This window comes from Daphnia pulicaria, chromosome 7, assembly GCF_021234035.1.
Source record: "Daphnia pulicaria isolate SC F1-1A chromosome 7, SC_F0-13Bv2, whole genome shotgun sequence".
NCBI lineage: Eukaryota > Metazoa > Arthropoda > Branchiopoda > Diplostraca > Daphniidae > Daphnia > Daphnia pulicaria.
Genome location: NC_060919.1, coordinates 14,341,879 through 14,358,990, shown reverse-complemented (window position 1 = coordinate 14,358,990; position 17,112 = coordinate 14,341,879). Strand labels below are relative to the sequence as shown.

General features: G+C 41.9%; 1 protein-coding gene across 1 annotated transcript; it reads left to right on the top strand.

Annotated features, from left to right (window-relative positions):
* The first annotated feature begins 3,803 nt into the window (after positions 1 to 3,803).
* LOC124350560 (glypican-5-like) lies at positions 3,804 to 17,038 on the top strand. Its single transcript, XM_046801325.1, has 7 exons — positions 3,804 to 4,503; positions 5,601 to 5,759; positions 8,259 to 9,073; positions 12,109 to 12,440; positions 14,066 to 14,192; positions 14,270 to 14,585; positions 14,658 to 17,038. The coding sequence occupies exons 1-7, from the start codon at positions 4,287 to 4,289 to the stop codon at positions 14,888 to 14,890; spliced, it is 2,199 nt and encodes a 732-aa protein (XP_046657281.1). The 5' UTR covers positions 3,804 to 4,286; the 3' UTR covers positions 14,891 to 17,038.
* Positions 17,039 to 17,112: the final 74 nt, after the last annotated feature.

The following is a 17,112-nucleotide window of genomic DNA, read 5'->3' as shown; positions in this document are numbered from 1 at the left end:
CCCCGCCTACAACTTGAAAAGACCGGGGAAAAACTAATCCGTTCAGGATCACCTTTTTTTAAGTTTGGGATAGAAAATGATTGGCTTCTTAAATCAAATTAAATTGATCCATCGCGACAGTATATCGATTCGCCAGCCAGAACAAATCACGCAGGTGTAATAGAATATTCCGGCGTTCACCTTTGAGTCGATCTTAATATACTGCGAATCGGATCCGGCGGCGGATATACATTCGTTATCGTTGCGATCGATAGATGACGTTGGAAATGTCAAACAATTTTCCCTTCATCAAATACAAGAAAAGTTACTCCACCAACTAAAATAATCAACATCTGCCACGCTGATTTGATAAGAAAAAGGAAAAGTGTTTCAATTATTGATTTGGTTTAAGAGTTTCAGAGTATTGATCCAGATTATCTGCAAGAGGTTCTTCTCTTCATTTTTAATTAATAACTCCAAAGTTGGAGAGTCTCGGAGATTGAAGTTTCTTCTTTTTCGGAACGAATAAAAGAGCCAATACGAAAATTCGTGACTTTTCTCCGCCATGAATAAATAAATGTATAGTATATACCTTTTGGTTGGGAGACGTAATCAACGGATGCGGTATATTTTACGTATAGGCATCACAAATTCAAATCTTTTTTTTTTCCAGTTCACCGCTATGTCACGACGACTTAAAAAAAGGAGAGAAAATAATTTTGAAAGAAAAATGTTCAAAAATAAAAATAAAATTTAAAAAAAGAATCGGAATGTGTGTTTTTTTGTTTGTTGTACATTTCAGTTTTCGTGCGTTGGCATGTTGAAACGATACGACACGTTGCCATGAATGCCGTGGTGTGTCAGAACTAGGGACGGATATCGTTGAATGGAATTTGTTTAGCTGTCACGTCCGGTCAGCATATGCTGGAAATCCATTGATCGTGAGATGCAGAAAACGAGACCATGTGTAGCATCAGCACAATCATAACATCAAATTACCAGCGCAGCAGCAGTCGATGAATCGTCTGATTGGGCCAAACATTATCCAATTACCGCGTTCCCCCCCGTTTGATTTTACAACATTCCAAAAGTTGTTCGACACACAAAAAACAACATCAATGAAGAAATGAGCGACCCAAAAATCGGTGAAGCGAAATTAACTTGTTGCATCACGTTATAAAGAGTCGTTCGTTCGTTTTTTTTAACAATAACATTCCCGTTATTACGCAAGAGCCAATCTGTCGGCTGTTGTACAGGCCGTCGCTTTGCGTCACTTTCCGCATGCGCGACCATTCCGCACCATTCGTCACGACGGAATAATCTGTTTGATATTACAAAATGTCTATCCGGAAAAAAGAAGAAGAAGAAGATAAACAAAATGTCTTGACATTTGACAATATTTTTAAAAAGGTAATCTTTTTCTTTTCCCCCAGAAAACAATGGACAACCTTTTATTTTAAGATTTGTAGACTCCCCTCCGGACTGGATGAGAGGCTCTCGACACCGCGGATCAACTGGAGTGAACGCGGATCGATATCCCCCCCAAAATACCCGGGCCCTTTTATCATATTCACCCCTTTTAGAGTCTATAGAGATTTTCGGGACTTGCGTGACTGTATTAAAATTTTCGTGAGTTTAATAATTCCACACTGTGAGATGTGTGTCGAGAGAGAGAGAGAAGACGTCCGGCTTCCGCCGATGAAAATCACGTAGAGATATATAGACGCCCTTCATTCAAAAGGTTTCCCCCCCCCCCCCATCCACTTGATCGATCGTGTATATATACCTTTGTAACCTTCTACACAACACTTGTTATATATGTGTGTGTGATGGGATATTTAATACATAAGGGGAAAAAAGAAAAAAAAAAAGGAAAAATACTTATTTCCATTCGAGATGTATGCCCGGCAACATACTACTAGGAATATTGGGTTTCTCTGTCCGGGGGGATATCTAGGATTACAGCACTCGGTGGTTTCGAGTATAATCATTCTTCTCTCTTCGCGGCTTAAATAATAGTTGATTTGATACTAAAAAGGTGAACACGACACCACACCAGACACCACTACCACCCTGTTGACCTATTTTCATTTAGCCTTGGGAATCAAAAGATTTTCCTCCGCCACCGCCAAATGTTTTTGACCTTAGAATCCGTAGGAAGGTGGATAAAAATGGCGTGTGCTGTTTATGTGTGTGTGTGTGTCGTGCCACGAGACAAATTAGCGCGGGAAATCTCAGCAGGCTGGCTGGCTGGAGAAACCTTTTCAAGTCAAACAAAACAACCCAAAATGGCGGCTATTAATTGGAGGTGGGGTTTGATAAATCTAGATTTATTTCATGGCCAAACATGTCTGACCTTGTTTGAACTCGTCTGACCTCGTCAGCCGACGACGTTGGTCTCTCTCTCTCACCTGAGAATAGACCCAGGAGACACTTTGATCGATTCCTACCCTGGCGCCTTCAAGGTCGACACGGGCCTGTCTGAAATAATAACATACCTGGAAAAAACCTTTTATTTTCCTACCTATGATAAAGTCATTCAAAATTCTTTAATTCCCTTGTATTAGATAGAATAGGTGGGGGGGGGGGGGGTGAAAGGAGTTTTTCCAATTCATTTGGTCTAAGATTTTGATTTAAGCGATTATAGATGGCGTTGGCTACTTGGCAAAAAGGAAAGCCGACACTCGTGTGTGTTATAATATCCGATATCCTGAAATAATTCAATTGCTGGACCGATATTCTTCGTGAGCTTATTGGGTAATGAGACACACCATCTTGGGAAAAACAAAAAAATACACAATATACAACGAGTCAACAAGATATTGATCCTTGAATGCCGGCCACGGGGCGGGCCCAATCGAGAGCGAAAAGGCAAGAAAAGAAAAGAAAAAGAGAAGAAAAAAGGACACGCCGGCCGTACAAGGTTTTTCACGCACGGTTGAGCAACATCACATATCTACAAGAGAAATTACTGCAACCGACAGCGAAAGGGGAAACTTCTTCGTCTTCAACTCCTCCGGGCGCTGCTCTCTCAATTAATCAAGAAACATTTTGTGTACCGTCCTGCTGAGCTAGAAAATAATTTTGCAGACGATTCTTTTGATGGCAACAAAAGGGAATCATTCATCAGCATCCATTCACACAGCTGACTGGCTTGGCTTGCCTAGAGATCTATAGCTACCCCCGCCACAATAAATAATATCGGCTTAATTTTAGACCAAAAAAAAAGTAAAATAAAAATTTCAGACATTTTGTTTTTTCCTTGAAAAAGTCTCCCCCGGGGCAGATGACGGGAAAATGGTGCAAAAGATGTCGGTGAAAGCCAAGCTAGCCGAAAGGTTTTTTTTTTTTATTATTATTATTTTAAAGAAGAAAAAAATCAGTTTTGCTGCATGTCTGTGCGTGTTGTGGAGACTGGAGAGAGAGAGAACTGTGAGATGCTTTCAGGAAATGGAATGTTGTTGGGGGGGTCTTTTTGGCACAGCGCCACCACTTCATGGACTCTCTCCACTCCCGAACGAACTGACTGCGAAAAAAAAAGAAAAAACAACATCGTCTTCTTCTTCTTCTTTCTTATTTTTTAAAAAAGAGAAGGAGAGATATATTTATATACATGGATATAAAAGTTATTATTGTAAAGAAAAGAGAGTGCCTTTTGGGCTGTCCGTCAGAGGCGCTGTCGTCGCCATTTGGCAACGTTCCCATTAAAGGAGTGGGCAAGCTCCTCCCCCCTTTTGAGCAAAGGAGAGAGAGAGAGACAAAAAAGCCCTGCGGTTCGGGTACTGTGACGTCACCAGTTGTTGATGTCGGGCCCGGGGTCGAACCGGATCTTTTCAGTCAAGTGTTGGCCGCGCTCCGTAGCTGTCGCCGCCGCCACAGCTCCCCCCACCCGTTTACACGTAACAACTATCCCCCCACCACGTATTATTTTATTTCGTCCTTGCTGATTTTTACACTCGACAACGTTTTCTCTTTTTCGCAGAAATTTAAAAAAAATTTGATTACGTAAATATCGTGTGATTTGCAACAACATTTTTCCAAACAAAAATCAAGTGAATGTGGTTTTCTCAAAATTAAGTGCGTCCAAGTGTGTTGTTGTCGTCTGTCTGGATGTTGTTGGGGGAAAACGCGTGGTCGGAGCGAACGAACGAACTTTTTTCTTTTCCCCCTATTTTTATTTTGTCACGCGGCCATCTGGATTAATCTAAGAAAATAGTCACGTTGATTTTGTGTGTGTGTGTGCCGTGTGTGTCGTGTTGGAAGTGACTTTGAACCGAGAGCTGAAAGTAAAAAAACGACCCCAAAAAATGTCTCCAATGCAAATGTTTGGACGTCTAGTAGACGTGAGTCGAGTGAATTTAATTAGCAGATGTGGCGTCATGTTGTTGGCGATGACTCTGTTGACGCAGAATTTCATGGCCGGAGCCTTACCGGCGTCGGGAGGAAGCTGCGATTCGGTCCGTGATGTCATGACGTCACTCAAACTGGCTCAGACCGCCATGGTTAGTGAATCGCCTGTCGCAGGTTAGTACCAAAATGGAAAGTTCGTGAGTTTTGCCATGCCACCAAAAAAAAACGTTGAAATATCGTATTCAAATTTCTGTTACTTAAAAACTAAAAATAAGAAAAGGAAAAACGTTTTGCACCAAATGCTGTGCTGCCGTCTGGTGTCGTTGTTACCTGGGCTATTTACCTTTTTTGAAAAACCAACAAGTACACACACACACTGGGGGTTTTTTTCTTTTTATTATCACCTCGTTATCGATTTTTACCGACGTTCATTTAAGGCCAAGGGGAAGAGAAAAAAAAGAGTTTTTTAATAGTTTATAATAAAAATGGTGGTGATGGTGGTGGTGGCCAAGGCAAACAAAGGAACAATGAAAAGTAACATTTTTTTGACTTTTTGGTGGGCGAAAAATATTTCGTTCTGGATTATTTTGTTTGGGGAATTAATTTGGTCGGGATTCCGATGCCATGTCGCTTTTCTGAATATTTTGGCCGATAATGCGGGAAAGGAGGTGGGGTTGGAAAAAAAAATAAAAAAGTTGGCAACGTCATTTTGCATTAGGTGATGAAAATCCATCGCTGGAACGGGAGAAAAAAGATGCGGGAGCCGCCACCACCACCACCCCCAAGGTCGGCCGTTTCCAAATGGCGCAGCGCTCCACTATTTTTGCCCTTGTCTCTGCAGTGGCGTGAAAAATGAACGTTCCTTTTGATTCGCACAATCGCCTAGTTTTCATTTTTCAAATCTGGCGCCAAAAAATGGCTACCCGACTTTTACACCATTTTTTGGAAAGTGATAGGAATTACTTTTTTTTCCTCCCCCAAAAAAAAGTCAATTTAAAAGGCGCCGACTCGTGTGAACGCGGGAGAAGATGTTACACACACTCCCCTTTCTCCCTCGGCCTCGATTTTTTTCGGGAATCAATGGGGGGCGGGCGGGCGAGTTGTGTAAAGCAGCTGCGGTCTCACCAACTTCTTTCTATCCCGATATTTATGGAAATTTTGTTGTTGTTTTAGTCTCCCAATTTTGTGGGTGGGTCCATTTTTGGCTCATCTTCAACTTCCAATTTTTTTAAAAAACAAAAATTTCATTTTTAATTTTTCTAAATTTCTAGGTGGAAACGGTTTGGTTTGCGAGGGAGAGCGGACGTGTTGCCCGGCCAATGTCGAGTCTGCCCTGCGCCATTCGGCCGCATCGGATTTCCATCACGCCGTCCGCCAGTCGAGCCATCAACTGCGGCACACGTTGACCCAGTCGTCTACTGCCATCCAAGGTGAAAATCCCAATTCTAATCGTCTGGAGGGTTGGAAAAATCAAAAACAAAAAACAAACTTGTCTACAACACGAAAACATTTTTTCTATACATCCAAAAAGAGAGGAAATCCTTTTTTGGTTTTGTTTGACATGTCGCCCCCAAAAAACGGCGGCTCTCTCCCTGCCATGCCAACGGTTCGGCTATTTGTACATTTCACGGAACCGTGAACGCGACGTTGCCAGGGGGATATAGCAACAAGATGGTGAAGGTCGAGCACCGTTGAATGAAAATTTACACGTTTTAATTAGACATTTTTTCTTCTCTTGTTTTAACATTTCGATCGAGTAGTCGTCGAGTAGACACGCCGACATTTTGTTCAACATGGAATCCACTCGAGCGTTTTTTCCTTCTTCTTTTCTTTCGCATTCGTCATCGCCTCCTTTTCTTCTCTTCCTTCCTTTGATGCCTCGCCCAAATAGAATCGAATGTAGAGGCAATCGTACAGAGGAGGATGTTGTGTGTCATCGTGAGTCACGATCTCCACACACACTGGGGGCCAATGGAAACAAAACACACACACACCCTTTATTTCCTTACACACATTCATCACTGCTGCTGCGAGTTTCTTTTGTGTTTGTTGCCTTGGCGACGACCTCACGGCGATGGACATGCAATATGGAACGTGATTCTTGGCCAAACGCACGGATCGGCCCAATGACGTCAAACCTATACCCAGGCTATGGCAGGCTAGGGTTGGACATTATGAATTTCAATAAACAACTGGGATTTGTCTGCTGTCCGAGTGAATTTTAGACTGTGCACACACACGTCGGCCAACCCCCAAAGTCAAACAATAAATTGTAATTAAATATAACCCGAATTTTAGTTGTGTGTTTGGGGATTTGTTTTTACGAGGAGCTACTGGGCCTTAATTTGATTCTTTCCAACGAGGACTAATGGTTTTTGATGGTTAGTCGTAAAAAGAATAATTTTTGTTCATTCTTTTCGTGTGGATTAAGCCAAAAAGTCAGCTGGCGACTGGGTTATTTTTTTATTATTATTTTAAAGAAGAAAATAAAGGAGGTAATATCATAACGTGGGTGGCCTGACCTGTGCATTTTCCCTTCAACCCCTCGGTTCAAGTTGGAAAGAACCGGCATGAGAAAAAAGAATAGAGAGAGAGAACATTTCTGGGGCCCACTTAACTTTCTCAAGAGATAGGGGGGACGACTACTTCTTTGGGTGGGTTTAAATGGCTCAATTTTTCGACTTGTATAATAACTCTCTGAATAGTTAAGGGGCTTCTGTGGATAGGACACACACACACACAAAATTCTGTTAATTGTCGGACACAACGAACGAAAAAAAAATCCTTTTGTCGGGACAAGGAAATCCGGAACTGTCGAGTGGAATCGAGAAATTTTTGTGTTTTTCCATCTTTTTATTCTTCTTATTATTATTATATGCGGGCCGCCCGGATGACTCGGAATATAAACGAATGAATAAATTTTTTTACTTTTCGATACAATAAGGAAATGAATCTTTTTTTTTTTTAAATATTAAAATTTTTTAGTAGGTCGAAGACACGCCCATAAATCAGAAACAGTGGCGACACTATTGGGAGCTGCTAGAAAGTCTCTGTGGAATCAAACGTCCCAAAAATTTATTTTTCTAAATTATTTTTAGAGGAAAAAATAGAAAAATCAATGGACACATCCATGGGAATAAAAAAAAAAACCAAAATAACTGGAACAGAAAAGACAAGAGTTTGTGTTGGTGGGGGCCCCTTTCGGTCTCGTCGAAAAGCCGCGGGCTCCGCATTCCATTTCGTTGCTGCTTACCTTCTCTTTTTCGGTCGCCCGTCCGTCTCTTTTATCTTCATCTTCTTTATTTTCTACCTTTTTCTCTTTCTTTTATATATATTTACCTTTGGGGAAGTTGGAAGATGCCGCCACCTTTTAACCTGGGCGAGATGTCGAGACAAAAGAAATTCAAGAGCCGTTAAATTTATTTGAAACTTAGAAGAAAAAAGGTCGCCCCAACTTGTTTTTGTTCCGAGTTGCGCAATCATTTCCTCCTTTCCCTACCAAATCTAATCAATTATGGTGATGAGAGTTTTAAAGTGTCCAGCTGTTTGTTATTGGCCAGCTGTTGGAAGAAAACGGGCGTGGCTTTGCACCACCGCTAGAGAAGATAGAAATCCAACAAATGTCGAAAAAATCTTTTCTATTTTAAATTTTTATTTTCAAATTAAATAATTTGGCCAATGGACAGACAATGTCGTCGCGACTCTTTTTGTCCTCGGATTTCATTTAATTTTCCATTTCCCTGGTTACATGAAACGAGTTTTTCGCCCAGTTGCACCACTCGCCCAGCTCTCCCAAAAATAGGAGCCGGGATAATGAGATGCACCGCCGTGTGTGTGTGTGTGTGTTGCTGTTGCCAACCGAATAATTGGATTTTTCTAATAATCCCAAAACTTTTTCTCTTTTTATTTTCTCTTTTTTCTCTGTTCAGGTCAAGTTGTTCAACACGTGAGAGCGTCGATGATGAAGACGCAGACAATGTTTGGCCAACTCTACAAGAGACTGGCCCTCCTGGCCAAGGAGCCGATCCAGCAGCTGTTTGATCAATTGGAGCGATTCGTTTCGCCTCCGGCCGATGGTGGCGACAGTGGCGGTGATCCGGCGGACGTCAGTGACGCCGTCAACGGATTTTTCGACGATTTGTTTCCCAGACTGTACGGCCAGAGTCCCAGGAGCGTCCAGGGCCCCTCGCTGCCGGCCGACAGCTTTGGCCAGCGTCTGCCGCAGGACTATGTCGACTGTTTGCGGCACGCCCAGTCTGAATTGCGCCCGTTTGGCGAGATTCCACGACGGCTGGCCAACAGCCTGGCCAGGAGCCTGGACGCGGTTCGCTCTCTACTTTCCGCCCTGGACCTGGGCGCCCGCGTCCTCAACGCCACGGATCACGCCGAATTGAACGGCCAATGCCGCGACGCTCTACTCCGGGCCACTTACTGCGCCCAGTGCCGGTCGTTGAAGCGCCAACCGACGACAACGACGACAACTTTAGTCAACAACAGCGGCGGCCAAGTCTGTCGCGGCCTCTGCTCCAACGTGGCCCGCGGATGTTTGGCGGCCGTGGCCGACGTGGACCAGCCGTGGAACGAGTGGGTGGACGCAATGGAGCGTCTAGCGGCCGCTCTGCTCAACAAGGCCGGCGCCACCGTGGCCGATCTGGGCCCGCACGACATTCTCTCGTCCGTCGACAGCCGATTGTCCGAGGCGGTTCTCTACGCCCTGGAAAACGGGCCGCTCCTTGAAAAGAAGGTCAGTTTGGACTTTGGCTGCGTTGTTGCCTGGGCAACGCTGGCATATATGCAAATCGTTTCCACGTACGGTAATCATCCATCAAAAATAGGTGGGGGGGCAGAAATTTTATTTTTTTAAATTTCCAGGGTGGGGCGGCCATTTTTTATTGTTTGCCCAGTCGCGTATTTTTTTAAATGGCTATCGGAAAGTAGTTTTGCGTGTCAGTCGATAAGACAAGAAGAATTAAAAAAATAATTTTTTGAAAATTTTAGTCACTGGGCATTGTGCCACTTTTGACACAAACAAGAAAATGAAGGCAAAACGAGACGACGACGACGACGATGTCTGGTTGTTTATTGATTGGGTTCGCATTTATTTGGAGGCGACCGTTAGGAAAGAGGAGAACTGGAACGATGCCCATTGTGTGTATATTTCTCTTGTTGTTGACGGAATTGCTACTCATAAAAAGAAAAGAAAAAAACAACTTTTTTTCTTTTTTTATGGGGGGGGGGGGGGTGGCAAGATGAAGAAATGGACGTCGCGACAAATCGAATGTCGAGCGCTTGCGCTTTCTATCCCATCCGGATTATTCCGGCTGAAAATTAATTTTCAAAAAAAAACCAAACAAAAAAATAAAAAAGGGCAGCCTGGATTAGAAGCTATTTCGTGGAAAATAAGTGTCGTCCCCCGAGAGCCAATGAGAGACGAGGGGGTCGGAAAAATATAATTCCGGCAGTCACACAGTCAGTCCCTTGTGCATGTTTGTCAAGTCGTCACAAAAAAACAACCCCAAAAGACATTAGAACCTGGACAGGGTCCCCCCCCCCTGGAAAATAAAAGATTGATCAAACACATTCCTGCCAACTATCCAGCAGAAGCTCGAAACTATTGAAACACGCATATGACTCCTGTCAACGACCAACAACAACAAAAAAAAGTCCCTTTTTTCTGTGTGTGTCTACTTCTTTTACCCGTGAGCTGTAAAATGTTCCGAGATGGGCTATAGTAGATTGCGGTCAAACAAACGCATTTTTTCCAATACGATTTCATTTCATATGAAGGTAAAAAAATAGTAAAACAGGTGTGTGCCGGATGAAACCTTGAAAAAATGTGTTGAGAGAGAAAATCACGCCATTTGACATAAAATGAACCAAGGGGGGTCTTTTTTGATTGAACTAAATTCGCTTCCTTTAATAATAAAAAACAAAAAAAATATTTTTGGTTGGAATTTTTTGGGTTATCAAGTCGAGCCTAAAAAAAAGGGAAATGGATGATAATAATATTTTTTTGTTTTTATTATTTTTTGTTTTAAGTTGATCTTCTCCAACACATCCGGTGTGTGTCCAACCTTTGAACCCCTTTGAGTCTTTTTATGCGGTGGTCGGTCGGTCGGTGGGGGTTTTCAACAGCAGTCAAGTGGTGGGGAGACAAGTGGAGGAATGTTCTTTTTTAGGGAATTTTTAAAAAAGTTTTTTTTTGTTTCTACCCAGGGACAAAAGACGTTGGATAAAAGTTGGGGGGGATAAAAGTGAATTGCTTTTTTTTCTTTTCTTTTCGGGTGGTGGTGGTGACTCTTCTTCTTTTGTTTCTTTTCTTAAAGGCCGACGATCCGCCCCCTCCATTCACCTGAAGAATTTTTATTTTTTCTACCTTGCCCCTATTCGATCGCTTAAATCAATCAGATAAACCACTCCTCCGCACTAAGCCACACACACACACACTGTGAAATTCTTCTTTAAAAAGAAAAAAATGGCCAACCGGATGTTGTTTTGAAAAAATTTGAATTTTTTTTTCTTGGGCGCCAAACAAATAAAATCGCGGCGGGACATTTTGAAAAAAAAAAATGTTTTTTGCACGAATCGCTCACGAGCGCACCTTTTTGTAATGCAGTTCGTTTTTCTTTGTCGCTAAAGAACTGAAGAAGAAGAAGAAGGTGCGGGTCTAACTGACGTCAGAGGTGGTGGGTGGTTGTCGGGTTCCCACACATTTGAAATGAATCGAAATTGCGTCATGCGATAATTTACCAAATCGAAAGAAAAAAGAAGAAGATGAAATTTTTTTTTTTTCTTATTTTTACCCCCCAGTCATTTCTAATTTCAAAAAGGGGGGAAAAAGTGTCTGCTGGGTCACCCCCACTTGACACACACACACACACACTCCTTGTGATTTCTTCATAGCCCAGTGGTAACCAATAGATCCTCCTTTCCTATTATCATTCCTTTGAACCCCATGGGGGGTTGAAGGAGTGTCGTAATTGGGCGTTTCCCGCCCTTGTCTTTCGTCAGATTCCTCCTCGCAATCCAACAGACGCAACGAAAAAGAAAGAAGAAGAAGAAAATGATGGACTAGTGAGTTTACTCACCTGGCCACCAGGGGGCCAGAAAGATGATGATTGCTTTTTCTCTCATTCTCTTTACCAGCCTGGGCGAGTGGGTGGGCTCGGCACAATATTCACGTGCAGTGCGTGTGGGTTGATGAGGAAAAAGAAGAAAATAAGGTGTGGGGTATATACACCGTTTGACATTGACGGATGGCATTTTGATGCTCATCCTCTTTGACTTTTTGTGGGAGAGCAAAACACCTTGCCGACTTTCTCTCTATATACAGTCGGATGGGGGGTGGGAGGGAGGGTCTGGGACGTGTCGGAAACAATTTTTCGCGATGGAATTGACAAAATTAAACGAATCGGTCCAGGTAGGTGTGGCCACAGCTCTATGCAAATCGAAATGTCAAAATTGAAACATCACTTGGAAAGAAAGAAAAAGATTTTGTTGTTTTGTTTGTAAATGGAGAAAAGGACACACTCAAAGGCCCTTGCGATTAGATACGCTGGGCCACTCTCAAAGATAAAGATGGGAAGAAAAATACTTATTCAAATGGATTGCGTGAGAGTTTTTTTTCTTCTTTCTTGTTTCTAAATTGTTGGCCGTGATTTATGGCCGGCTCCGACACCTTTCCACTTAATCCGTATCGATCCTTGTTTGATGCAAATGTGTAATTTATCTAGTCCGTTTTTTCTAAAACGAAAATTTCTCTTTTATCTTCTCCACCAGGTCAAGAAAATGTGCGGTGAAAACGGGACGGGCAAAGATGGAGCCTCCTCTTCCGGCGACGATTCGGCTACTTTGGACGCTGAATCGTCGTCGTCCGTTTCGCCTTTGGTGGCCGTCCAGCCGCAGCCCGTTGAAGATTTGAGTCCCGTCCTGGAAGGCGGCCAAGGCGGCGGATTAAAGTCGCGACTCGAGTCGCTCCTGCCCATGTTGGCCGCTGCCCGCGGTTTCTATTCCAACTTGCCGGACGCTGTTTGCACCCAACCGGGGACGCCTTTCCAGGCCGTCATGAGCGACGACCAGTCAAACTGCTGGAACGGCCAGAGATTTGCAGAGTAAGTTGGACACAAGAGTAGTCTGAACGTCTCGCCAAAATGGCGACAAGTCCATTTATTGGCCAGTCAGTGTAGATATTAGTTTGTGTGTGTGTGGCTGGGGGGCAGGTCGTTTGTGGCGGTAGTTTTTTTAAATTCCGCTTTTCTTTTTTATTATTATTATCGTCGTCTCCAAATTGTGTTTTGCACACACACAGAGACGGACCAGCCAGCCAGCCAGCAGCCATAGTCTTTCATTTTTGAGAACCTTGTTATTTTTAATGGTGGCGCTCTCTCTCCTCTCTCTCTTAACTGTTGTACCTGAAATCTTTTTCTTTCATTTTCTGTGGCGCTTCAAACGGTTGGATGACCGCCGCCACATGACGACATTTTTTTTTTGTCCAGGTAAAATTTTTTTTTTCTTCCAGGGGGAAGCGACAAAACGTCAAGATAACGAACCTCGTTTAACTATTAGAAAATTCTTTTATTTTTATTTTTATTTTTTTCGTGAAAAGTCGCCATTTTGTGGATGGCCGGTTGTTAGGCGGATGTTTCCGTTTTCGATATAAAACTCGCTTCTTCTTCTTCTTTATCACTAAGTTGACCTCCCTCCAGCTGTCTCTCACCTAAAATGGTCAGCAGCGTGACGAGCGGAATGCCAACCTTAATAGGGGACGAGGAATTCCGGCGGCGCGGCAAAATAAAAACTTTTTCCATCTCCAGTGACATTTATTTTGTCTGTTAACTTTTCCTTTTTTCTTTTCTTTTCTTTTCTGTTTTAGAAAAAGGGAAATTCATTTTACTGGTCTCTTCCCTGGACAAGAAAAAAAGATTATACCTGGGCCGATTTTTCGAGGTCGTTGATTAATTGCAATTCAATCGAGATTAGAGACATTGTTTTTATATTTTGGTAGACGGCCGCTCTTCCATTAAGTCTAGCGGGGGGACTCGGCCACCGGTTTTTTATAACAGGGGGGGGGTTGTAGCCTAGAAGAAGATGGTATCATCTTGAAAACAAAAAAGAAAGAATAATATAAATTCCTTTAGATTTTTGACCTTATACGTCGTCTGGGGGTGAAATGTCGCTTGGTCTGGAACAACACGAGAATTCCATATGTTAAAGGAAAAACCAAATTTTAAAAGCTTTTTTTTTTTTTTCCTTTTTTTGATGATGAAAATAACAAGTTGCCCACTGGACCAACGACGAGGAGCCCACAAAGTGATGAATTTGGTTCTTTTGATGGGAATCGCTCCTCTTTTTCTAAAGCTCATTTTTACGCGTTCCTTTTGTTTTTCTACCTTTTTTTCTATCCAAAGAGGAGAGAAGAAGAAGATGAACAGGTGATCCGTCATCCGGGTTCTACTCCATCTCTTTCGGTTTATATATTAGCATTCTCTCTATATCGCAGACAACATCCGATAACTTCTGTCTGGGGACACACACAACACATTGGGAAAATGTTTTTCTTTTTTCTCGATTTGGGATGGACAACAATCCGGTTTCTCAACCGGGGAAATTCTTGTCTTCTTTTTATGGCTCTTGTCTGTGGAATTCATTATTCGAAATCAAATTGTTAATCGCAGCGACATTTCTTTTATTTTTATTTTTATTTTATATTTTTTGTATTTTTTGTTTTTGTCTACAGGTACACTAAACCCATTTCCGGGATTGGCATCGGAGCTCAGAAATACAATGCGGAAGTTCGAGTGTCTAGAAGTGATGTCGATTCACATCTGGTCCAGCTCAGCGATCGGCTTAGACACGTCAGACAGGTAACAATATATACTCTATATTTGAAATTTGATTTAGATTGGATTTAATTTCAAGTTTTTTTTCAATGTTGTTGCAGGTTTTGATTAGTAAAACGGTGGCAGCTCCCGAACCCGACTCTTTGGTGATGGCGGATTTCGGATCAGGATCGCCAGATGGTGGAAGCAACGAAGGTTCTGGCAACGGCGCCGGAACTGGCATGGGAGGCGGACACGGCCGAGGCGGATGGGATGGATCTGATTCGGAGCCGGATGATGATGGCACTGGAGGAGTTGGACACGGATTTCCCGATGGCGATCTGGACGGTTCCGGCTCCGGCCAGGGACCACACCCTGGCGGCGACTGGGAGGACAGCGAGAGCGGCGGAGGCGGCGGAAGCCAATCCAAGAAACCGGGTAAGTCGATAAATTCAAACGAGACAATGACGAATGTTGTATTTTTTGTTTATTTTTGATCGAAATCCAAAGGAACTGACGACATTGAAATCAACGGTGAAACGACGCCACGCGTCACAGTCAACGGACCGACGGGAGGAGGAGCTGGTGGTGGAGCGGCCGCAGGAGGAGGAGGAGGAGGAGCCGGAGGAAGTGGAGGCAGTTCCGGAAGCAGCCGGACATCAAATATCTTGTCGTCTGCCTTGCTTGCTCTCTGCCTCATCGTGGCTCTCAGAGTCTCATCCAGCTTCCGGCCATTTGTATAGAGAATCTTAACACACACACACCCAACACTCTTCCCCACCCACTGCACACACAAAACACACTACACAGACACTTTTTTAACAAATTGAATGCAATAATCGGTACTTTTTTTTTATTTTTTATTTTATGACTTTTGACCCCTCCCCCCTCGCTTACAATTTACATTCAAGTCTAAAAAAAAGAAGAAAACTTAAACAAATTAATTTTTTTTTTTGGCCCAACTTTTTTTCAAATTTGAATATATTTATATATAAATGACACACACACACACAAACACAAACACACATTATAAATAAGTAGGTGTAGCGCTCGTGTGATAGCAAAGCCTCGCATGTGTTGCCTGTGCGGTGTGTGTGTGTGTGGATGGGAGGGGAAAGAGGAATTTATTTCGGGGGTCGGAACAGACGCCACCGCCATCTAGCGTTCGCTTTGGTTATCTCACACACACCCCTCTTCATCTCTCAATTCTCTTTTTTTTATTATTCATTTCAATTAATTTAATGTCGAAAAAATGAATTAATACTTTCACATTCACTTGACGACGTTTGATAGCTAAGGCGTCCGCGTGTGTATGCAAATAATGACTAATGCTGATACTTAGTAATACTAAAACAAGAATGGAAACAAATAATAATAATAATTCAGAAGGGATTGCAGATTTTTTTTTTTTTAGTTTTGGGTGGGAAAAGGGGGGTTTATTTGAGGGGGAAACAAAATTTGGGGGGCATGACCCGACTTCCGTCCAGCAAAATAATTGAATTCAAATATTTGCTCTGTATTTGACGACGACAGCAGCCATCGAAGATGATTCCCTCCTCTTTTTAATAATTTTTTTGAAAAATAATAAGCAATTCGTTCGCGTTAGATTCCACACATTTTTTAAAATAAAAAGTTAAAAATTAAGAATTGATTTGGAAATAGTAAAAAAACGGGAATTGCGCGACCCCCGAGCCCCTAGTCAGTGCAACAAAAGTTCTGTCGCGCGCCAAGGGTCAACAATTTGAAACAAGGAAGGAACAATTGAGAGAGAGATTTGACATTGAATGGGATCGAATTTAATGGACTACACTAATAGCACTACTACCATTACTATTACTTACAAAATCTCATGCCCCACTAGATTTTTAAAAAATAAAAAGACGCTTTCTTTTTAAATTTTGTCGTGAACAAAAAACTAAACTTGGAAAAATGAATTTGGAACTGGAAAAGTGATTGAATTCCGATTATTTCCCCACCACATTTTCTCTGCGCTTTTCTTGAAATATCCGCGTTTGAAGCGCACGACACCAATTAAAAAAAATAATAATAATTTCCCGCGTTTTGAAAGAGAAAAATGTTTTTCCTTCCCCGTTGTAATTTGCATTAAAAAAAAAGACCCAAAATTAATTTTTTGGTTTGAACAATTTTTTTTTCTGAATAATTATTTAGTGTATTATTAATTGATTAAGACCGTGCCAAATTCGATTCATCCTCGTTTAAAGGCTCTCCACACTCCCTTCTGATTTGGTTGGTGAAAAATATGCAAAAATCGATAAATGAATTTTTGTGTTTTCTTTTTTTGAATTGTATTGTACAGTCCCCTCCTTCATGTTTCTATTTTTTTCGAATTACTATTACATTTTTCTACATTCTTTTTTTTTTCCGCAAAAAAAAAATTAAAATTAAAAAACAAAAAAAAAATAATTTTGAAAAAAAAAAGAAATTGCGACGTTGTTTAATGGTGAAAAAAAAAAGAAATTGTTTTGTTCTCTCGGAAACAAAGAACTTGTTCATTTTTGTTGCTGTTTTTAAAAAAACATTCAAATTGTGTCTTTTGTCTCTTTCTCTCTCTCTCTCCTTTTTGATCGATTTGTTTCTTTTTTGCTCGTGTTTCCCTCCTCCTCCGTTCGTGGAATGCGTGAAATGTGATACCGCCGAATGTGGACGATCGAGCTCGATCTTGTATGTAAATGTGCTGCGTGCGGATGACGAAGAAAAAGAAGAAGAAAATAACAAGAACAACAACAACACACAACAACCAACCAACAACAACAATAATAATAATAAATATTGAAATGAAAATTGAATCGAGGGGCCGTCTAGAGTCCCGATCTTTTTTGTTTTTGATGGAATTTGTAGAATACAACAACACAAAAAATGATGAAAATTGATGGCCAAAAGTTGTTGGCTTATTTATATTCTTTCTAGAATCGATAGTGTCGTAACTCTGCGCATTTGCGTCTGT